The following is a 24357-nucleotide window of genomic DNA, read 5'->3' as shown; positions in this document are numbered from 1 at the left end:
CTACTCAGGAGGCTGAGATCTGAGGATCTCAGTTCAAAGCCAGCCAGGGCAGGACATCTGTTAGGACGTCCTTGAGACTCTTATCTCCAATTAACCACTAAGAAAACCAGAAGTAGCGCTGTGGCTCAAGTGGTAGAGCCCTAGCCTTGAGCTGAAGGGCTCAGGGACAGTGCCCAGTCCCAGAGTTCAAGCCCCACGACCAACAAAAAAAAAAAAAAAGAAAGGAGAGGAAAAAAAAAAGACTCCAACTATTTTATTGGAGGAGATAAGCTACTCCAGAACTGTGTGGATGTGAACAGCAGGAACGGCACAGCACGGAAGGGATGGGGTTCATTGTCAGACTCCATAGTACTAAAGCCAACAGGTTTTCCTCTTCACCATGGTTCAATTATTCGTGTTCACGCTCCACTCGGGATTCTGGAGACCAACAAGAGGAATCTTGTGATCAACCAGAAGTCCTTCAGTCTTCTCTCCACCATGGCATCCACGGAGAGGAAGCTACTTTTCCGATTCCTCGGGGAGACTGGAGAGCCTCTTGCGCATGGCAATGCCGCGCTCCCGACTCCGGTTCCTCTTTTCCTCGTACTAGATGGAGAAAGGGAGAGAACGGACAGCAGGTGAGGTCCAGAAAGGGAGAGAAACGACAGCAGGTGAGGTCACAGCCCACACCAGAAGGTTAAATTCCATAAGGAGTGTTTTCACTGATAAAATTCCTATTTCAGTGAATCTGAGATCGGAGACAGTGATATCAGAGGTACTTAGAGCAATCCAGAGTGCTGATCCAACTTCCTCCCCAAATAAGAACTCAATGATTCTTTCAAATGAATGTTGTCAGTCTCTGTCTTCCAACAGGCCACCTGGCTGGGTGTGTCTCACCACTAAAGCTCCTTACCTTGACTAGTGGCCTGTTTAATTGTTGAACAGTTCTACTTATTCCAAAGTTCACATGTTGAACCAAAGACTATTTCCCAGCAACTCTGCTAAAATCAATGACCAACTAACCACTATGAATAAAACAAGATGGATGCAGTGGCTCACATCTTTTACCCCACTACTTGAGAGGAAGAAATAGAGGACTGCAGTTTGAGACTAGTCCTGATAAAAAAGTTCCTGAGACCCAATCTCAACAAATAAGGCAGGTATGCTGGAATACACCTCTAATCGCAGCTATGGGGAGGTATGGATAAGATCACAATCCTAGGCCAGCCTGGGCAAAAAGCATGAGACCATATCTGATAAAACTTAGCACTGGAAATTTTAAAAAAAGAACGCATTGTATAATACTAACATACACATCTGCATAGGCAAAATTATTACCCTTAACATAATGGCTGGGAATGGTGGCTCATGCCTGGGATCCTTGCACTCAGGGAAGCTGAGGCAGGAAGGTCTCAAGTTCAAGACCAGCCAGGGTCATCCTTCACACGAAATTCATGAAGTACTTCAAGCAACAAAGTTAATGTCACACTGAAAAGAGATTTATCCAACATGAAGAGCTAGACAGTTTCTAATACTACATTTCAATCTTTTAATCTGAAACTAATTGACAAAAAGTTCAGAAAAAGAAAATGAAAATTAGAACACATTTTTTAATGCATACACACATATTTGGCCATTACAAATTTTGAAAGATTCCAGGGATAAAGTATCTGATGTACGAACTAGAAACAAAATTCCATTTCTAAGGTTTAAGAGGCATTCTGCTTGGTTAGGGGTTCCTGGAAAGACAATGAACTAGGGGCATTTGGGCTGTTGGCTCAAGTCCAAGTCATAGCCTAAGAGCAGGGTTAGGAGATGAGGAGATGAGGACCTCCTGTGGCCTGTACACAGCTCTACAAAGAAATCCAAAATGATAAAGCTGGAATGACCCCAAGCACAGCATCCTCTCCGCGTAGGTAAATTGAGGCCCAAAGAGTTTTAGCCATCTGCTAATCAGCTAATTGCCGAGTGAACCAAGTCTGTCCACTGACCAGAGACATAATTTCTTAAATCCTAAAATTCATCCAACTTGAATTTCTGAGTGAAAACAAAGATTTTTTTTTTTTAATCATTCGTGCGAAAGGCAAAAAGACAGCTCTGTTCTACATTCGTCCTCAGGTGAGGCCTAGCCTTCTTTACTTTTAGAGGGGAGCACATACACTGAAAGTTGGCCTTCTCTGTGAAATTTTAATAAGGGCAACAATATATAATCTTCAAAAATGTTCTATTTCCTTGCTTTAATTTGCAGCCTTTCAGTTTTTAATCTTACCTCTTTCTTCAAGCATTTTCTCATCTCCCGGTCAAAATCATTGCAATGCCCAAAAAATTTCAGAATGTTGTGCTAAAAGGAAGAAAAGGGTAAAATATTTCATCCCATTATATGCTGATGTCTCCAGTACACAGAATTTAAATAGGTATTATTATGTCATTTTATCAGTAAGTATAAGACCTACATAAAATACATAAACCAACAGTTTTCTCCTTCCTACAAAGGAAGAACACATGTTCTACATGTAGAAACAAAAACAAATGGACTTATTCCTTCTAGAAAATAAGGCCTCTTGACTCATCAAAATCTCACACTGAGTGTGTAGTGGGGCTTGAACTCAGGGACTTGCGCTCTTACTTGGCTTTTTCACTCAAAGCTGGAATTCCATCACTTGAGCCACTCCTCCAATTCCAGGCTTTTGCTGGTTATTTGGAGATAAGCCGTCTCATAGATTTCTCTGCTCTGGCTGGCTTTGAACCATGACCCTCACCCTCAGATCTCAGCTTCCTAAATAGATAGGATTCCAGGCATGAGCCACCAGTACCCCTTTCTCTAGGGACATGTTAGAGTCAGAGCACAAGCCATTCTCCACACTCAGGCCTGGTGTGAGCTGCAGTGTGGCACATTCACATGACAGAGTAACTTACTTCATTAGCACAAGCTCTGTTCTGTAGAAGCCTTTACTGAATAAAATGTCTGATGCCAAAGACATTTTCTCATTTGTCATTAAAATAACACACACACACACACACACACACACACACACACACACACACACACACACACACACACACACACACACACACACACACACACACACACACGGTCCTGTACTGACCACATAAATAAGTCACTCGATCACGATGCTTTGTTGGAAAAAACAAAAACAAAAGTAAAAACTCCCCTAGTGGTTTAAAATTCTGACTATTATCATGGGAAAAAAAAAAAAACTATGAAAGATGTAAAGCGGGTTGAGATGAAGTCTGAAGTTAAAAAGCTGAATTTCAGCAAGGCCGTAATTAGTGCTGGAACATCACCGTTTTTAAGGGTGGGTCAGATAGTGTGGCGATCTGCTATAATGATACGCCGTCAATGCTGAACTCATAGTTGCAATAAGCACACTTTTCCCTCTTCTTTCAAATGATGGCTTTTGCGGAAAGCAGACAACACATGATTATCAAGCTCTGCTTCGTGCAATTTCTTTTTCTCCTGCTTTCACTGCCACTTTAAAAGCACCCTCGGGTCACAGTTTTTCTGTCAAGGATTGAAGATGGTCTAAGACCTCCTACTTGTAATTGAATGGCTTTTTCAGAGTAAGTATTTCTTCTGTGTTTTTCCTAAACTACTTTCTTGACAACAAATAAATGGTGATAACACATCTGCATCCCTTCTCGTGGAGTAGAAGACTGGACTTTGAGAATGTAACTATCTTACGATCTAGTGTACATTCAAGTCATACCATCCTGAACACATGTATCTTATTTGTCTCTTCGCTTCCACATTATCTAGGCTCAGATGAGAATGACACTTGTGGCATTATGTGAAAAGTGTTCAATACAAATGTCCTAGTGAACTGGTACCAAAGTGCTGTGCACACTCAGGACACCTGTCTCCAGTGCCTGGTGTCCATCTCTAAAGAATCAAACCAATCAAGTGACTGTGTAATTGAATCAACTGCTATATATCTGAGACTTATAGATGGAGAACTATGTCCCAGTCACTGGAGAGACAGCAGTAACAAGGTGGTCCTGGATACGCCTTTCACTGTGGTCTGAGAGAGACAAAGCAACTGCATACAACCCTGGAGCAGAGTCCAGGGGTTCCCAGGGGCTCCCAAGACCCATTCAGTAGATGCTCAAGGTTAAAATCATTTTCCTAGTAATTAAAGATCTTGTAGGAAATGGCAGAGATTTCCAGCGTTTATACATTAAGTTTATACAACAGACTGAACCAAGGGGTGAATGTGAGAACTCAGGTGTACTCTACTAATTGCAATGCAAATAGGAATTATAAATGTAATACCAGCTGGGTACTGGTGGCTTACATCTGTAGTCCTAGCTAGTCAGGAAGCCGAGATCTGAGGATCTCTGTTCAAAGCCAGTCTGGGCAGGAAATTCCAATTAATCACAGAAAAAGCTGGAAGTGGCACTGTGGCTCAAGTGGTAGAGCACTAGCCTGGAGCAAAAAGAGCCCAGGGACAGTACGCAGGCCCAGAGTTCAAGCCCCAGGACTGGCAAAAAAAAAAAAAAAGTAATGTCATTCTTTTAGTCCTTCCTCCCTCTTGCACCTTTTGTTGTTGTTGTTGGTACTAGGGTTTGAACGTAAGGCCTAGTTCTTGCTAAGCAGGTCCTCTACTTGAGCCACACCTTAGCCCTTTATGCTTTCATTATTTATTGTTTGCTTTATACCTTCCTATGCTTTCTTGTACTATCTATAATGACATATAAGCAATACTTACACATTGCTTTTCTTTTTGTGTCAATTCTGGGACTTGAACTCAGGGCCTGGGCACCATCCCTGAGCTTTTGTGGGTTTTTCTGCTCAAGGCTAGAGCTCTACCACTTGAACCACACTTCCACTTGGCTTTTTTGGTGGTGAATTGGAGATGAGTCTCATGGACTTTCTTGCCCTCCCAGGTTTCCAACCATAGTCCTCAGATCTCAGCCTTCTTAGTAGCTAAAATTACAGGCATGAGCCACCAGTGCCCAACTTTACAAACTGCTTTATAAACCAGGGAAAAAAAATACATAAGGACCTCCAAGTAGTTTGTTCTAATTCAGTATGTTAACTGCAGACAACCTGTGTCTCGCTGTCAAGCGGGGACAAAGTAGGCCAGATGACCAGAAGCAGCCATGGATCCTGGTGGCAAAGCAACGACATTTGACTGGGAAGACGGCAGAGCCATAAACCACAGGTAGAATGGTAAAAAGCACAGCCAGGCAGGGCTATGCAGAGATAAAATAGTCCTGCACCTCAAGAGGGCTGGAAAGCACTGCAGAAACCAGCTGGAAAGGGCCGTTCAGAATGATGGCCTTATCACCAGAGAAGATGAAAATACAGACGCATAAAAATTCAGGGCTAGAAGCTAGGTAATTTAATCCACTCATTCTATTGATTAAGCAAGCAAGACCTTAAGGCACATATATTTAGTAACCTTAAAAAATATTTTTCTTTTGGAAGTGGCGCTGTAGCTCAAGTGGTAGAGCGCTCGCTTTGAGCTGAAGAGCTGAGGGACAGCGCCCAGGCCCAGAGTTCAAGCCCCACGACTGACCAAAAAAAAAAAAAAAAAGTAAAAAATATTTTTCTTTTAAAAAGTAGGTAGAAAGTTAGGCTTTATCAAAAAGTAATTTTACCCTACCCAGCCTCTCCCCGCCCCCAAAAAAGTGCATTTCCATTTACATCAAGTACAAAAGCAGACAAAAATGAAACCTACTATGAGGAGTTAGTTCTAACAGCTAGCTGTCCCTGCCAGAACAGTGGCTGACAGGGAACATGGGTTTTAAAGCCCAATTTGAGCCACAGCACCACTTCTGGTTTTCTGGTGGTTAACTGAAGAGTCTCACAGACTTTCCTGGGCTGGCTTTGAGCTGCAATCCTCAGATATCAGCCTCCTAAATTGCTAGGATTATAGGTGTAAGCCACCAACACCTGGCTACCTTGTTTCTTTTTGCAAAGGAAGAGATCCAGGTATGTTTTTTACCTCTTCCTCTTTTCTACAAATGATACAATAAGATAAACACTTTTTTGCAATTCAATTATTTCATTAGTCATTGGAATTATTCCATGTCAGCTCATCAAACTTTTTTTTTTTAAAGAGCTATGAACAAGTACCAACTGAAAGAGTCCTGGTGGCCAAACCTCAAACAACCCTAGCAATAAAATGAAGAACTGGGTTACAACATAAGCATCCTTGAGTCCATTCTGATATAAGAAATTGGGGGGGGGGGGGGGCTAAGTATCTAGAACAAAGATTTTTTTATGCAGATTTCATTATACAGACACTCATCATCCAGGAGGGAAAGCTTAACTCAGTCCTTATATGTGGGTTGTGCACAGTGGCTTCCTTCTAAAGTATTACAGAAAGGGGACAAGTGCAGAGAAGTATGACAGATACGACCTCAGTCAGGTAATGAAGGTCAACATCAACAGTGATAATCCATGCTGAGAGTATGGAACCATACAACAAGTAGTGGAAATGCTACTTTACCTTTGTAATCCTCCCACATCACACTTAAGATAAACTAGGCACTTGGGACTCAAACCTGTAATCCTAACTACTCAGGAGGCTGAGATCTGGGGGATTTACAATTCAAAACCAGCCAGAGCAGGAAAGTCTGTGAGCCACTTACTCCAAAATGACCAGCAAGGGGCTGGGAAGGTGGCTCAGTGGTAGAGCGCTTGCCTTGCATGCCCGAGGCCCTGGGTTTGATTCCTCAGCACCACATAAGAAAAAAGCCAGGGGTGGCGCTGTGGCTCAAGTGGTAGAGTGCTAGCCTTGAGCTGAAGAGCTGAGGGACAGCGCCCAGGCCCAGAGTTCAAGCCACACAACCGGATCCAAAAAAAAAAAAAAAATGACCAGCAATAATCGAGGCAGAAGGTATAGCTCAAGTGAAGAGTGCCAGCTGAGCAAGCAAGCTAAGCAAGCTGGAAGGCTCAGAGATCAAACCTCTGGTACTAGCAAAAAAAAGAGAGAGAGAGAGAGATAAATGCATGTTAAATGCATCCTCCAAGACACATGGGCATGAAACTGCAAACCATCATGGTCAGAAACAAACTGTAACAGCTCAGGCCTGTAATTCTTAGCTACTCAGGAGGCTGAGATATGAGGATCACGGTTCCAAGCCAGCCCAGACAGGAAAGTCAATGAGGCTCTTATCTCCAATAAACCACTCAGAAAACTGGAAGTGGCGCTGTGGCTCAAGTGGTAGAAGCGCTTGCCTTGAGCTTAAGAGCACAGCGACAGTGCCCAAGCCCAGAGTTCAAGGCCCATGACCCACCAAAAAAAAAAAAAAAAAAAGAAACAAGCTGTAACAGCCCAGAGGAGCCTTGCAGCCATGACAACGATATGACATGGTGAGGTATAATGTGGTATCCTGACTGGAATCCACCAGACTCAAACGTGGACTTAATTATATGCATACTAATACCAGTTCATTAATTCTAACAAATGTACCTTACTAATAATGAATATTAAGGATAACCAGGTGTTGAGGCCTATGAAAATTCTGTACTACAGTAACAATTTTCAATCAAAACCTGCTCTTGAAAATGGAATCTACTAATTGGGCAATCATGGCTTAGGCCTGTAATCCTAGCTATTTAAGGAGGCTGATATCTGAGGATCACAATTTGAAGCCAGCCTTGATAGGAAAGTCTGTGAGACTCTTATTTCCACTAAACTTCAGAAAGAAAAAAAAAAAAAAAAAGAGCAGATGTAAAGCTGTGGCTCAAGTGGTAGAGCGCTAGCCTTGAGCAAGAGAAGCTAAGGGACAGTGCAGTGCCTGGGCTCTCTGAGTTCAAATTCCAGAACCAGAACCAAAAACAAAAACAAAAAAAAACACTACTTAAAAAATGGCTGCCGGGCGCTGGTGGCTCACGCCTGTAATCCTAGCTACTCAGGAGGCTGAGATCTGAGGATCGCGGTTCAAAGCCAGCCCGGGCAGGAGAGACCGTGAGACTCCTATCTCCAATAAACCACCAGAAAACCAGAAGTGGCGCTGTAGCTCAAGTGGTAGAGCCCTCGCCTTGAGCTGAAGAGCTGAGGGACAGCGCCCAGGCCCAGAGTTCAAGCCCCACGACCAACAAAAAAAAAAATGGCTGTACAGTGGCTGGGAAAGTGGCTCAGTGGTAGAGTGCTTGCCTCCCATACATGAGGCCCTGGGTTCAATTCTTCAGCACCACATAAATAGAAAATGCCAAAACTGGTGCTGTGACTCAAGTGGTAGAGCACTAGCCTTGAGCTGAAGAGCTGAAGGATGGCCCCCAGGTCCAGAGTTCAAGCCCTATGACCAAAAAAAAAGGCTAAACAAAAGTTCATTGTGTAGATGTACAAGAAGTTACTCAACTATTGCATGTTAGGAAAAGACTGTTCCTAATATTTGACAATGCTGAAATTTGCAACTTTATGCATCTGTACTTTCAAATCATTCAGACTTATACACAGATAAACTCCTAGAAGTGGGGTGATGCATCAAAGGGCAAAGAGCAGTTGAGCTATTTGCATCCTGTAACTAATCACAGTCCCATAGAAATGCATGAATGTCCTTCACAGCCTGGCCTAAACAATGTGCTATCCTACTTTTCAATTTGCCAACTGAGGATAAGGAATGGTATCTCAGTATATTCAATTTATGTTAAATTAAGTTGAATATCTTTTCATATTTTTTAAAGTAAATCTGGAGTTTGACACACAAGACCCTGAGTTCAAACCTCAATACTTCCAAAAGGAAGTACTGAGTATTCTTCTATTATTACATGTTGGGTAGAAGTTCACAAGGACTCAAAACTAAACCATCACAGCAGCCATAAGCTGAAAAATGCAGAGCTCACACATGGCTGAGATCAATGGAATTCTTACAAGCCAGTTACTGAACACTCAAGTCAATCAGTAAAGAATCTGGAAAAACTATGTTTTAGTGTCTGGGCTAAATGAACCCAAGGATAAAGACTACTCTAGACTTGCCCTAAAAACACTTAACAATGTGCCTAAAGAAAAGCCCGGTTGTTGGGGCTGGGAAGGTAGCTCAGTGGTAAAGCGCTAGCCTTGAGCTGAAGAGCTGAGGGACAGCACGCAGGCCCAGAGTTCAGGCCCCACGACCAGATCCCCCCCCCCAAAAGGCCCGATCATTTCTCAGCCTTTTGGTTAAGATCAAATATAAGAAAGGCTCACATATTTCCAAAAGTAAATAAACTGCCTACCAATACAAACCTATGGCTGACTTTCCCACCTGGGCTGGCTTTGAACCACGATATATCTAACATTTCTATGGAAATGAAAACATCCTAAACTCTGAATAAGGGCAAAATTGGACGGTTTACACTGGATGCTTTGGGGCTTACTACCTGGCAGAGGAAATCAAGACTGTAGTACAGGTGTGAAAGACATATGAATCACTGAGACAGACTGGAACCCAGAAACAGATCCTGTGTAACTGACTTTTGACAAAGTATGTAAAGTAATTCAGTGGGGAAAGGAAGAATCTCTTCAACTAATGTTGTTCAAACAACAAACAACCGGATATCCACAGGCAAAAAAACAACCTCAACTCCTATCTCATTATATACAAATATTAACCTGAAATGAAACAAAGATTTAAATATAAAATCCAAGACTACAAAACTCTAGTAGAAAACACAGGAAAAAAATCTTTGCAAAAAACAATGATCCTTAAGAAACAAAAGGCACAAATTATAAAAACGAAAAAGAGAAATAGAGCTTTATCAAATTTATAAGCTGTACTTTGAAACAAATTGTTCAGAAGATGTAAGGAAATTCCACAAACTGGAAGAAAATATTCATAATACTTTTTCTTGACAGAATTTACATTCCAAATGATAAAAAGAATTCTTGTAGTACAATTGTAATACAAACAACTTTTAAACACTGGCAAGACTTTACTTGAATAGCTGATAAGCACAAAAAAAGATGCTCAATATCATTAACAGAAGAAATATAATTTAAAACCAAAAGGACACACCATATCATATCCTGTAGATTAGTTTAAGAATATTTACAAAATCGCCAGGTACTGTACTGTGGCTCATATCTATAATCCTAGCTACTCAGGAGGCTGAAATCTGAAGACTGCAGTTCAAAGCCTAGGCAAAAATAAAGTCCATGAGATGTCTATGTCAATTGGAATAAATTACCAAAAAAAGCAGGAAGTGGAGCTCAAGTGGTAGAGTACTAGCCTTGAGCAAAAGAAGCTTAGGGACAAAACCCAGGCCCTAAGTTCAAGCCCAGAACCAGAACACACATGAAAAAAGGATATTTACAAAATCAAGTGCTGGTAAGAATGGGGAGGTGACAGAAAATATCAAATGCTATAAATAGAATAGGTGGGTAGTTTCTTACAAAGTTAAACACTTAACATACAACTCAGTTCTTTAATTCTTATTTACCCAAGAGAAATAAAAAGATGTACACACAAATACTTGTACACAAATGTTTGTAACAGCTTTATTTGAAACAGCATACTATAGTCAATCTAAATGTTCAACAGGCAAACAAACTTGCACATTAATACAATGCAATATCACTCAAAAAGTGATTAATGACTTTGTCCAACAACAACTGTGGAAGCATACACAAGAATATGTAGATGCATGTTATTACAAATTTCTACATTGTCAGTAGAGCAGGAGTTACCTGAGCCAGCAGTGAAGAACAGGGTCTGACTATAAGGGGCACAGGTACCTCTGACATGACACAATGTCTTGTTTCTTGACTAACAGTGACATGGGTGCTTACCTTTATCAAAACTCATCCAACCATACACAGAAAAACAGATATGTTATTAAGATAAATGTAAATCATACTTCAATAAAGCTAATTTTTTTAAGTCCATCTCTAGTGCCAGTGATTTGAGATGTTACCTCTACTATATGGAATATTTTGAAAGGGAGAAGAGGGTAGTGTTTCACTTGGTTCCAATTTAAAAAGAGTCATGGACCAAAAGGCACTATGTAAATAACATGCTGCAAAGAATCCTTAAAAGCAAGGATTGAAAAACCGACCTTTGTTTAATTAATCTAGGAAATAAACATGAAGAGTTGACAACCTAATTTGCCTTGAGCGTGGTGAAAAACACAACATTCTTCTAAAGGGTCACACTGGCAAACTCTCAGTGCCAAGTGCTTGAGTTTTTCCAGTCTTTTCTTTTCCATGTTGCCTTGTTCTATTAGCAGACTCTCCTCTAAAGTCTCTGACTGTAACTCACTATACATGTAGTTGAAATATTAAGTCAACAAAAATAACCAATTTCTATTCTTTAAAAAAGAAACTTTTTGGGGGGTGGGGGGCGTATGGTCATGGGGCCTGAACTCTGGGCCTGGGCACTGTCCCTCAGCTCTTCAGCTCAAAGCTAGCACTCTACCATTTGAGCCACAGCACCACTTCCGGCTTTTTTTCTTTTTGCTTGTGGAGTGCTGAGGAATCAAACCCAGGGCCTCAGGCATGCAAGGCAAGCACTCTACCACTGAGCCACCTTCCCAGCCCTAAAAAAAAAATCTGAAGTTGTGTTCCACTTTTGTAGTCTAGCTCATTTTCCAGTTGTATCAGGAAGTAGAGTATAGAACAGCCCCCTTCTTGTTCTGTTTGTTGAAAACCAGTTGCTTATACTGTTCTCACAATATTCTCTGAACCAGTAAAAATGTCTGACTTCACAGATTATAAGTATTACTTACTACCTTGTTTTTGGTCTTTAAATTTTATTCATTCAAATGGTACTTACCGGTATGAAATTTTATACAACTACAGTTTAAGTGTCTTAGAGAATACCCAAAACACCAAGAAAAGTTAAAAAAAAAAACCTAAATATTTAACATCCATAAACACATCAGCTGATTTAACCCACTGCAAACAGGGGTTTCTTCTCTTTGGGTTTCAACCATGGAATTTTGCTCTCATTACACTAACAATTAAGTAATACCATCAAATTAGGCCAATCATAAATTAAACCTAGTTAACATGTAATTATAAAATATTTCTATCACCATAAAACACAGAAAGGTGGCCATCAAGAAGCAGACAACCTAGAAAAGTCCATATGACCACAAGAGTCATAATGGGATATAACCGTTCTAGTACCCTATCATTAGGGAAAGGAAAGTTCATTTCCAGAAGGATGTGGATTCTAGCTCTTATGGATCATTTCAGAAGTTCCCTAATAAATTATCATGCTTGAGTTTTAAGAATCATAAAAGGAAGTCATTTCTGAAAAACAATCGCACAACTGCTGATCTTTACTAGTCTAGTCCAATTATTAGGGCACACCATTCCCATCCACTGATGCAGGTACGATTTCACACCAGTGCTATACCTAAGTTTCATTTGTGTTTTACAGTTTGTTTGTTTGTTTTGGGGTCCGGTCGTGGGGCCTGAACTCTGGGCCTGGGCACTGTCCCTCAGCTCTTCAGCTCAAGGCTAGTGCTCTACCACTTGAGCCACAGCGCCACTTCCGGCTTTTTTCATTTTGCTTATGTGGTGCTGAGGAATCGAGCCCAGGGCCTCAGGCATGCAAGGCAAGCGCTCTACCACTGAGCCACCTTCCCTTACAGTTGTTTTTCTGAACTCTTACATTTTTGTGACACTCCTTAAGTAAGTTAATCAAGATGTTGCATTCTTCAGTATGCAAGTGTGGAGATAAGTCAGGATGCATCCTTCTGAGGGTGAAGATCACAGCTGTGCAACCTGTGAATACAAGAATATCTTGAATATGCAGGAATGTACTTGTGAATACTATCTAAAAGAATTTTCAGGAAGAACACACAGTGGACCATTAATGCAAACCATTAACCAGCTGTACGATCTCAGAAAAATTCTCAAACTTAAGCCTCAACCCCCTGATGCAATGATGCAGCAATTTCAATGTGTTACGAAGAATGTCCAGAGAACCTGTAGGTTCAGAGGGAGAAAAGCAGGGATCCTCCAGAGTCAAACCTGGAAGAAAATGGGCAAGCAGAAGAGCTTGCTGACATTAGTTAAGCCTGATTTCAATTATTTCCTCCGATTCCAGAAGCTGATTGCCACTCATTTTGTTGAGATGAAATTGTACCAATTGAGAGAATTGGCATATTAATTCTTTTAAAATGCTTATTCCTGAGAGGGTTAAAGGGTATTAGTCAATTTTGCATTAGTGTGAATCAATATGGACTGCTTTCTTCTTAACATCTGGCTAAGAGCCAACTATACAATGAAATAAGCAGATGTACAATTTTTCCCAATAAAATAAAATTATTATGCTGCAAACAGGAAAATGAAATCCTGAAATTACTACCCAAAGTAGAAAAATCATCAGCAAAAGTCAGAAGAAATACATTATTCTAAAGTGTTATCAACTATTCTTTATACTAACCAAAATATATATATCGATGGGCTCTGATGGCTCATGCCTATAATCCTAGCTACTTAGGATGCTGAGAAGTGAGGACTGCAATTCAAAGCCAGCCTAGACAGGGATGTCTGTGAGACTCTCTCTGGTAAAACTAACAATCTGGAAGTGGAGCTGTGGCTCGAGTGGTAGAGTACTAGCAAAAAAAAAAAAAAAGCAGCAGCTCAGGGACAATGCTCAGGCCCTAAGTTCAAGCCTCAAGACCAACCCCACCCCAAAGAAAGAAAAGAAAAGAAAGGAAAAGAAAAGGAAAGGAAAGGAAAGGAAGGAAGAAAGGAAGGAAGGAAGGAAGGAAGGAAGGAAGGAAGGAAGGAAGGAAGGAAGGAAGGAAGGAGGGAGGGAGGGAGGGAAGGAGGGAGTGAGGGAAGGAGTGAGGGAAGGAGGGAAGGGAACCAATTAATTATTTTAATCTTTTAAAGTTCCCCAAAAGAAAGCATCTGTGAAGCACCTCACACCTATTAAGAAGACTATTACCAAAGAAAAAGAAAATAACAGATGCTGGAGGTGCTATGGAAAAACTAGAATCCTGGTACATGGTTGGTAGTAATGTAAAATGGTACAGCCACTGTGAAAAACAATATAGTGGCTAGTCAAGAGATTGAAAATAAAATTACCATATGATCAGCCATTCCACTTGGGGATTTGCCCTCCAAAGAACTGAGAGCAGGACACTGAAGAAACACTGCTGTACACATGCGCACAGCACATTATCCACAAAGCTGAAACAAGCAACCCAAGTGTCCATGGACAGAGGCCAGATTAACATGGTGGCCTATATACATCTGAGTGAATATCATGAAGCCTTTTGGGAAGGAAATGCTAACATGTGAACATGGGTAAACTTGTAGAATGTTGGTTGTCAGGGCCAGAGGAGAACACAATGAAGAGTTTTGTAGGTGCGAAGTTCCATTTTTACACTGTACGTCCAACAATGGTTACGATGATACTTTCTTAATGCCATATATATATATTATATATATATATATATATATATATATATATATATTACTACAATTTGAAAAAGAAAATGGAGAGAGGAGGAAAGAAAGGAAGATAATGGAGAAAATTAGACTTCAGTTCAGGCCATGAGTTCTCAGAGACAGCAAAAGCATGATCCAGAAGTTAAAATTCAACATTGAACTAAAATTAAAAACTTTTACACTTCAACAAACAATATTAAGAAAATGAAAAGTCACATTTTGGGTAATGGGTGATTACAATGTGTCACTTTCGTCAACTGTAATAACCACTGTGGTTCAGGAAGTTCACAGCTGTGCGTGAGTGGAAAGGGAATGGGATCACTGTACTTTCTGCTCCATGTTGCTACAAACCTAAAACTGCTCTAGATAATAAAATCTACCAAAACAATGAAAAGACAAAAGGTTTGAACTGCTACTGTAACAGATACAGGAATAGTTGAGCACATGAAAAGATGCTCAGCACCAATAGTCCTTAGAGAAAGACAAGTTCAAATTATGTACTACTACTACTACACCTACAAGAATACCACACAGAGCTCCCCATGGTAGAATTAGATGCAGATACACCTTCCTCCACTTCATAAACTAAATCTATCACAAGTCAAAAAATATATTGAAGCTGGGAGCTGGTGGCTCACATCTTTACTCCTAACTACTCAAGAGGCTGAAATCTGAGGATCACAGTTTGAAACTAGCCCAAGCAGAAAAAAAAAACAAAACAAAACACAAGTGGAGGTGTGGCTCAAGCGGGGCAAATGCCAGTCTTAAGTAAAAAAGCTAAAGTACAGCGTCCAGTCCGAGGTCAAACCCTAGTACCAGCCCCTCCACACACATACACACAAACTTATATGTTTAACATACTGAACATGCAGCTTAACCTAGCCTACCTTAACCATGCTCAGAATATTCACATTAGTCTAGGTTTAAATACAAACCTGTTTTATAATAAATTGTAAAAATCATGTAATTTGTTGACTACTGTACTGAGTTAAAAGAAAAAAAATACGTTATTATGAGTACTCACCATTAATGAACATGGCTGAAAACACACTGGGTCTGAGGAATGGCTGAAGCAGTGAACTAAGACTAACTGCTGAATGAGGTAGATGCTATGGGAACAGGGTTATCTATCTGTCTCCCTTTCGATGAGAACCCAGAAGAGCTAGTAGACAGCAGACGGGTCTGACACTCAGGGATGGCTTAGTAGGCACAGTGTTTGTCATGAAGATGCCATGTTTTGACTGTACCGTTTGTTTCTTCTCTCATTATATAGTTCTCTGTAGCAAGCAAGAACATCTTGTATCTGCCGGTCAACTCTTGCAAATCTCTCATAATCGCTGTCCATTTCTTCTAACATTAGCATGCCCCTGCTGACAGTAGCAAATGCTTCTGCCAGTTTCTGTTGTGAACTTTCTGGAAGCCTTGAGAATAACCTCCTCTTCAGTTCATTCTTCCTCCAGATGAGTCAGCTCCTCATGGGAAGTCTCTTCAGTCTTAACTCTGACAATCTCATGAATGTCCTCTGTATCAATGTCCGTCCGAGTCTAGCCACTTTCCAAGAGCTAATGTATTGTTACTTACTATTTCATCACCAGCATGATCTTTGTTAAAGCCCTTTAATACATTCACACACATCTTCAAAACTTTCTTCCAAATGCAGTATATGCAATGCTGTGTGACTTCGTCCCAAGCTGCAGCTATGTTCTGGATAGCATTTAGAACGTTAAAACCTTTCCAAAACTCCAGGAGCGTTTGGCCAGATTCAGTGGCCTTCACAGCCTGGGCAAATGTTTGGCGTAAATACTGTGCTTTCAAAGCAGCTATTGCACCTTGGTCCATTGGCTGAATGAGTGTGGCTGTGTTCAGAGGCAAGTACACCACTTTTACATCAGGATGCACGTCGCCAATATAATGCAGATGCCCTGGCGCATCATCTAAGAGCAGAAGAATCCTGAATGGAATACTGGTTTGTCTACAATATTCTCTTGCTTGTGGGATAAAACAATTCAAAAACCAATCTTCAAACAATGCTGATATCATCCAGGCTTTCTTGTGATGGCGATAATAAACAGGAAGTGCATGCTTGCTCACATTCTTGAATGCTCTGGGGTTCTCTGAGTGGTAGATCAGAAAAGGCTTTAATTTGAACCCTGCAACATTGCCACCCAAAAGCAGAGTTATATGGTCTCTGAATCCTGGCACTGTCTTAGACTCCTGATGTATATATGTATACTCTGACATCCGCTTCCAGAACAAACTTATTTCATCCACATTGAATATTTGCTCTGATAAGTATTTCTGATCTACAATTATCCTATAAAGCCCTTCCTTAAAAGCTTTGGCACACTGAATATCGGTACTTGCTGCCTTGCCACTAACCTTAACAGTATGAAAATTATGGCAGTTTTTAAAGCGTCACCACCCGTGACTGGCAGTAAACATTTGTGTATACACAGGATCAGCACGCTCCTTTAGCATATTGAAAAGACTTCTTGCCTTAGCCTGAATTATCAGTAGGCTGAGTGGTATGCGATTCTGTCTCCACTCCTCTATCCACTCTACAAGTAACTTCTCCATATCGCCAATTGGCCCAGCTCTTTTCTTCATGATGACAGTGGACTGAACTGACACTGAGGACCTCACCGCATCACTGATTCACTTCCTATCCTTCAAGATGGTTGAGATGGTAGACTGACACAGTCCTGACTCACGCAAGATGACCATCACTGGCTTGCCACCTTCATGCTGGGCAATAATTTTGAGTTTCATCTCAAGAGTAATTGCCTTCCTCCTCTTCTTTTCACCAGAGGCAGGAGACATAGATGGGCGTTTTGTAGACATGATGGGATGCACAATCATCAAAAGGAAGATCCAAAAAAATGCTGGTAACACAATACACTGTAAAGTTTACCCTCGTAATCATGAAGCTGACTGAGAGCTATAGCTGCCTGCTGTTGCCCAGCTGAGAGAAAATATTACTGAACTGCATGTCTCCAGCCAGGGAAAAGATCAAAATTCAAAACTGGATGAATGTTTTCTACTGAACGAACATTGCTTTCACATCATTGTAAAGTTGAAAAAATCATAAGCCGAACCATCATTAAGTCAGGGACCGTCTGTAATCAAAAAGTCAGACAATACCAAGCATTGGTTAGGAGGTGGAGAAATGACCTCAGCATAACTGGTGAGGGTGTAAAAGAACAGACACTTTTGAAAATAATTTACCAGTTACCTAAGAAGTATAACACAATCTCAACTACTGGGTATGGCAATTACACTCTTAGGATGCTACTCAAGAGAAATGGAAAGATAAATCCACACAAAGACATGTATATAAATATTCACAGTAGCCAGTAGTGGAAACCATCCAAACATGCATCAGGTAAATGCATAAACAAAATGTCATTTATCTATACAGTGAAATACCATTTAGCAATTAAAAGGAATAAACTATTACTGTATAACACTGATGAACCTCCAAAGCTCTAAACCAAAGCAGACAGATGCAAAAGGCTATTATATGACTCCATTTATATGCGATGTCTAAAAAGGCAAATTTATAGAAACAAAAACCAAATCAGTTGTCTAGAACTGAAGTTGAAAATTAGTTTGTAAATGGACAACAAGGAAGTGTTCTAGAACTGGGTTGTACTAGTGGCTACACAGTAATACAAATTTCCTACAGATTCTCTGAACTTACTTAAGAGTCATGGTATGTAAATTATACCTTAATAAGGCTGTTTAAAAAAAGGGGGTGGCTGGGAAGGTAGCTCGGTGGTAGAGCGCTTGCCTTGCATGCCTGAGGCCCAGGGTTCGATTCCTCAGCACCACATAAACAGAAAAAGCCAGAAGTGGCACTGTGGCTCAAGTGGTAGAGTGCTAGCCTTGAGCTGAAGAGCTGAGGGACAGAGCCCAGGCCCAGAGTTCAGGTCCCACGACTGGCAAAAAAAAAAAAAAAAAAGGTCGTAGCTGGGTGCTTATGGCTCACGCCTGTAATCCTTGCTATTCAGGAGGCTGAGATCTGAGGATTGTGGTTCGAAGCCAGCCCAGGCAGGAAAGGCCATTAAGACTCTTATCTCCAATTAACTATCAGAAAACCAGAAGTGGTGTGATGGCTCGAAGTGGTAGAGTGCTAACCTTGAACAAAAAGAGCTCAGGGACAGTGCCTCAGCTCTCAGTACAAACTGCACAACTGACAAAAAAAAAAAAAAGGTTGTGAGAAATTCAAACTGTCCATCACATTCCCAACAAATAAAAGTAAGTATGGATAATTCCAATGGATTATTCAGGGGTGGGAACCTTTGTTCAGTCGTCTAGGTATTTATAATATCGTTATCAACACTAGCAGTGGCCCCAGGCAGACACTAAGAGGCACAGGAGAAGCACAGAAGGCCATGTATCTGTACCATCCTATACCAGACATCACAAACCAAATCATTTCTCAAGCTTTATATAGTCTAAGAGCCAAACATTCCCATCTTAGAGGATGGCTATTTCAAATTACAATTTTTATGAGTAGACTACTGTTGTGCTCAGTAACTAATACACTCTCTCTTCCTCTCTCCCTCCCCCCCCCCCCCCACACACACAAATTAGGCTATTCCAACCAGCTAAGTACTTCGTTGAAATACAGAATGGAAATGCAGCCAAGTTTTGTTTGCTCAACACTAACTACAGATCCTTTTATTGACACAAACTTACGGCATCAAAAGAATAACCCTTCCGACAGTTCAGCACTGTCATCCAATACTGTGCCAACACAAGTACCTACATCTATGTATAGTACGAGTTATCTGGTTTCCGCCTTTTCTACAAGAAGTATTAGTGGTCTGCCACCTAGAAAATGTTATCAGCAGCCGGGCACTGGTGGCTCACACCTGTAATCCTAGCTACTCAGAAGGCTGAGATCTGAGGATCACAGTTCAAAGCTAGCTCAGGCAGGAAAGTCGGTGAGACTCTTATCTCCAATAAACCACTAGAAAACTGGAAGTGGTACTGTGGCCCAAGTGGTAGAGCGCTCACCTTGAGCTGAAGAGCCAGAGACAAAGTGGTACTGTGGCCCAAGTGGTAGAGCGCTCACCTTGAGCTGAAGAGCCAGAGACAGCGCCCAAGCCTAGAGTTCAAGTCCCACTACTGACCAAAAAAAAAAAAAAAAAGAAAAGAAAATGTTATCAGCATTTTATTTTGTAAATGTATAGGACAAAAATATCACTGTAAACTGCTATTAACCAGTGCTAAAATTTATATCTTTGCAATTTATAAAGAAGCTTATGATATACTGAAGTGACAGATGGTCTCCTACTTTTGATGATTTGACTAAAAATTACATACTGAAGCCAAGTGCTGGTGGATCACACCTGTAATTGTAGCTTCTCAGGAGGCTGAGATATGAGGGTCATGTTTCGAAGCCAGCTGGGGCAAGAAAGCCTGGGAGACCATTATCTCCAATAAGCTAGAAGTGGCCCTGTGGCTCAAGTTGTAGAGTGCTACCCTTGAGCAAAAGGAGTTCAGAGTCAGTGCTCAAGCCCAGAGTTCAAGCCCCACAACCAGGAAAAAAAAAAATACACTGAGAAACCGTGCTTGAAGTTGAATTTTTCCGGAGCTAGGAGCAGGCAGCTCAAACACTCTAATACTCCTTATGCTGAACAGCAGCTCCAGCCCCAGCTCAAGGTCAGCACAGAACACAAGGAGAAACAGCCCACACTCCACAGCACAGAACACAAGGAGCAACAGCCCACACTCTACAGCACAGAACACAAGGAGCAACAGCCCACACTCTACAAGTGCACTACGCTGCCGCCACTCTAAGGACACTGGGCTTTCATACACTATCAAATCTACAAAATGTCCAATGATGCGCACACACGACATCCAACACTTTATTCAAAGCAGACTGTGACAGATGATGTTGTCCAACTAACTATAGGCTAATAAAGCATTTTAGAATGTTTAAGCTAGGCTAGGCTAGGCTAAGCAATGGTGTTAAGTAGGTTAACTGCATTAAATGCATGCTTTAATGATGCTAGAGCTCAATGCCAAAGCAAGTATACCACTAGGCAAGTACCCTGTTGTTGAGCTACATCTGCTGCCCCTTATAATACATTTTTGACATGTGATATTTTCAACTTACAGTGAGTTTGCCCAAACCATAATCCCACCTGAAGTCAAGAAACATCTGTACTTAGCCAGGCATTGGTGGCTCATGCCTGTAATCCTAGCTACTCAGGAGGCTGAGATCTGAGGATCACATTTGAAGCCAGCCTGGACAGTAAGTCTAATAGTCTTATCTCTAATAAACTATTCAGAAAAAGGTGGAAGAGCACTGTGACTCAAGTGGTAGAATGTTAGCTTTGAATACCAAGAGGCTCAGGGACAGTGCCTAAGCCCTGAGTTCAAGCCTCAAGACTGGCAAAAAAGAAAGAAAGAAGGAAAGAAGGAAAGAAGGAAAGAAAGAAAGAAAGAAGGAAAGAAAGAAAGAAAGAAAGAAAGAAAGAAAGAAAGAAAGAAAGAAAGAAAGAAAGAAAGAAAGAAAGAGAAAGAAAGAAAGAAAGAAAGAAAGAAAGAAAGAAAGAAAGAAAGAAAGAAAGAAAGAAAGGAGGGAAGGAGGGAAGGAGGGAAGGAAGGAAGGAAGGAAGGAAGGAAGGAAGGAAGGAAGGGAGAAAGAGAGAGAAAGAAAGAGAAAGAGAGAGGAAAAGGAAGGAAGGAGGGAGGGAAGGAAGGAAGGAAGGAAGGAGGGAGGGAGGGAAGGAAGGAAGGAAGGAAGGAAGGAAGGAAGGGAGAAAGAGAAAGAGAAAGGAAGGAAGAAAGAAGGAAGGAAGGAAGGAAGGAGGGAGGAAGGGAGGGAGGGAGGGAGGGAGGGAGGGAGGGAGGGAGGGAAAAAAGATCTATACTTGAGAAGATACTTAGCTAAGATAATGAATACATGTACACTGCATACAGTACTTTCTCCCTCCAATAATGAAAGTTTAATTTAAATATATATGCTGCTGTAGATGCAGCAGGGATACTAATAAAACCTTCCTTCTCTTTTTAAATTTTTATTTTTGGTTGAAAGATAATAAGGGTACCTATGTATGGAGCTCTCCTAATTTTTTTTTAATCCTATATGACTAATTCAAAGACTAAAAGGGTTTGTTTTCTTCTCCCATTCTTTTTGGTAAGAAGCTACTGCTTAACAGAAGTTTCAAACTCTCACCTTATGTAACGTCCCTTGCTTTACCAATCACCTCTTTCCTCCACCTTACCTTTTTAGCTAAATATTCCCTACTCACCCTCACTTTTGCTTCCTTCCACCTACCCTGTGTCACCTGCCTTTGCCTAAAAGCTGGCACAAACAAAGATGTACTACTGCCCTCTAGAGCATAAGATACAAAGCATGAGTGTAAAATACTGACAGTGATCTCTCAACACACTTAAGTGCTGATACTCTAGTAAGTCACCTTCCTATTCTAAGAATATTTTTACAATTCAAGTTATTTTTTATGAACTGAAGAAAAAAATATAGTTCTAGATTATTTTTAAAATCACCTTTTTGTAAGTCAAAATGTACATTACCCACATGTTCATAGAACAACTAAGCCCCAGACCACAGAGTAGACAACTTACCTGAACACATTTTTTTCCTTCATATTCACAATAGGAAAGTCATGCCTGCACAGCAGTCGATGAACAAAACTCTTACATCTCAAAGAACCTCTGCCTGGCTACAAGTTCAGTAAGCTCTAATCCCAGGCCTGAGTTCCAAAGAAGTCAAAGTGATGCGATCCTTACTGTTAGAGGCAGAGGTTCTGTTGAGATCAAGTAGGGTATGGTAGCTGTCACCAATCAGATCACCCAGAACATTAACAATCTGAACAGTCCTGAGGACAGGGCTCAAAGAGCAGCATGGGTCAGACATTATATTTAAATAGAAGACAACTGGGAATGTTTACCAATTTAGAAAAGTCCACAGCAGGGGAGATCAAAAAATAAATAGTCTGCTGAGTAAAACAAATGATGCATTTGAAGATGTCAGTTTGAGGACAAAAGAAATAGGTTGACTGAAGGTGTAGCTCAGTGGTAGAACTTGTACTTAGCACTTTCGAGGTCCTACATTATAATCCCCAGCATTGTGCGGACAAAGACAGAGAGAACAATTCTGAAGGGAACAGTGCCAAGGTAATTCTGAACTCGAAAGCACTGTTGAAACAAGAGTGAGGGAATATCCATGGTAAGACCTCATGCATGAGTGTTTGCAATCAAAGAGTTTTGTTTACATTACATCCAAACTGTATTAAACACAAACTTCAACCCCACAGGTAGTCATCTTTAACAGCCTAGTCTAACAACATTATTAGAACTCCAAGTGCTTTTAACAAACTGAAGTAGCATATGTGGTTACACACAAACCATTAGTCCCCCTTTCACCCTGCTGTCTGTAAGTCATCAGAAAGGTGTTCTGGCACAATTATACCACTCTCTCCAAGCCGCCCCCGCCCACTTTCTCAAACACTGTATACACACAAATACTGAAACAGTCTAATACACTTTTTAAATGTTCAATTGTGAAAAATTGGCTAACACAGCCTCCTAACAATTTTAATTTTTCCTTGGAGGTAGGCTGGGAGGATGGAAAGCTGGAGTCATACTTTTATTTATTCTCCCATCTGCCAAAATTCAGGTAACATTTTCCTAATGGGTATTCTTTGACAGCAGATATCAACCACCAGGCGGCACGATTTTAGAAAACACATAATGAGAACTCTAGCACAAAGAAAAGGGAGTACGCTTCCAATGACACGCTTTGGCAGATCTCTAATCAGAATGGCCAACCCTGCATTTTAATGCCACTTGGTTTTCATTTACAAAGATTTTGCTACTGAATGGTTACAACGGAAAGAAATTTAGACTACAATTTTCATTCCTAACTTTAAAATAAGACAAAAAACCAAGCCAAGGCTACAATTCACCGTCTGGAGCAATTCTATTCTGTAGAAAAATACCTATAAATAAACACTCGGTGTTTTCTTAAATATATCTTTTTAAAACCTCCATTTGAGAAAGCCCTGATAGTGAGTTAGTGCTTTTCACAATCTTCAGACTACACTGTAGCAGAGGCAGCACTGACCCACCCTACCCACACTGGTAGTTGTCAAGGCCACAATCTAAACAATTTGACCTGGGGTAGACTGTGTTACATGGCTACGAAGAGCAATTCCAGTCCCCAGCTCGCCTCTCAAACTACTCTCACTTCGACCAGATCGGCTTCTCAAGGGATCAGCAATCACTTAGAGCCGTACTTAGATGGTGCTGAGCACTCTGCCAAGTCAGGCGAAGTTCAGGGGGAAACCCTGGTCTGTACGAGTGGAAGAACACACAGACGAGTGAGGGGATGTCCCAGTGCACCGCACAGCAAATGCCCCGTGAGCGTTTGCTGACGCCCAGCGACTGACCCCGAGTCTGGAAAAGAGCTCCTGCTTTGTGGCTGAAGGGTTGGTTCGGCGCAGCGCTGGGGATCTGCGCCCCGGGTCCCCGCGGGAGCCACACCGCCACCACCGAGAGGCCCGTCCGAAGTGAGGACGGCGACGGGCGCACGCGCGCCGCGAGTGTGGGCACGGAGCCCTCCCGTCCATCCGGGGACGCTCGCCGGTGGGGGGGCAGGCGCGGCCTCCCCCAGCCCGCGGAAGGCGGGAGCGGTTCTTCCCCCGACGCACGGCCCGCGGCGAGTTCCACCCACTTCACGGGGGGCAACCTGACTCCGAAGCCCGCGGTGGCCCACAGACGAGTCGGCGCCAGCAAACGCCCAGGGAAGAGGCCGCGGAGCCACCGGGGTGCCCGCGGCCTCCCCGCAGCCCGAGGCCGCTCCTCACCACCAACCGGACTACCGAAACTCACCGAGGTCCGGCCACAGCACAGGGCCGTGGGAACCGCCCGCCGACACTGCGAGCGCCCGGCCGCCCACCGGGTGCCGCGAGCCCTCAGACCCGCGGGACGTGCTCGCCCTCGGCCGCGACCCCGCTGGGCCCGCCCCGCCGCCGGC

At 41.9% G+C, this 24357-nt stretch overlaps 1 protein-coding gene across 2 annotated transcripts; it reads right to left on the bottom strand.

Annotated features, from left to right (window-relative positions):
* Positions 1-235: 235 nt before the first annotated feature.
* On the bottom strand, positions 236-24351 carry LOC138822887 (COX assembly mitochondrial protein 2 homolog). Of its 2 annotated transcripts, none has more exons than XM_070015879.1 (4): positions 24213-24351; positions 12547-12659; positions 2249-2320; positions 236-585 (listed from the first exon to the last, which is right to left on the bottom strand). In XM_070015879.1, the coding sequence occupies exons 2-4, from the start codon at positions 12625-12627 to the stop codon at positions 499-501; spliced, it is 240 nt and encodes a 79-aa protein (XP_069871980.1). In that variant the 5' UTR covers positions 12628-12659; positions 24213-24351; the 3' UTR covers positions 236-498. The 2 variants fall into 2 exon arrangements, with proteins under 2 accessions (XP_069871980.1, XP_069871979.1); XM_070015878.1 differs by lacking the exon at positions 24213-24351 and adding an exon at positions 15364-17098.
* Between the last annotated feature and the right edge of the window lie 6 nt (positions 24352-24357).

The sequence above is a fragment of the Dipodomys merriami genome, unplaced genomic scaffold (assembly GCF_024711535.1).
Source record: "Dipodomys merriami isolate MVZ:Mamm:240054 unplaced genomic scaffold, mDipMer1.0.p SCAF_116, whole genome shotgun sequence".
NCBI classification, from domain to species: domain Eukaryota; kingdom Metazoa; phylum Chordata; class Mammalia; order Rodentia; family Heteromyidae; genus Dipodomys; species Dipodomys merriami.
The sequence above is the reverse complement of the archived record's forward strand: the minus strand, read 5'-3'. Positions and strand labels throughout refer to the sequence as shown.

Coding starts and splice junctions, on each gene's coding strand:
- LOC138822887 (XM_070015878.1), bottom strand. Junction 2,321..12,546: donor TTAAGGAGTGTCACAAAAAT/GTAAGAGTTCAG, acceptor TCTTCCTTTTAG/CACAACATTCTGAAATTTTT. Junction 586..2,248: donor GAAAATGCTTGAAGAAAGAG/GTAAGATTAAAA, acceptor TTCTCCATCTAG/TACGAGGAAAAGAGGAACCG.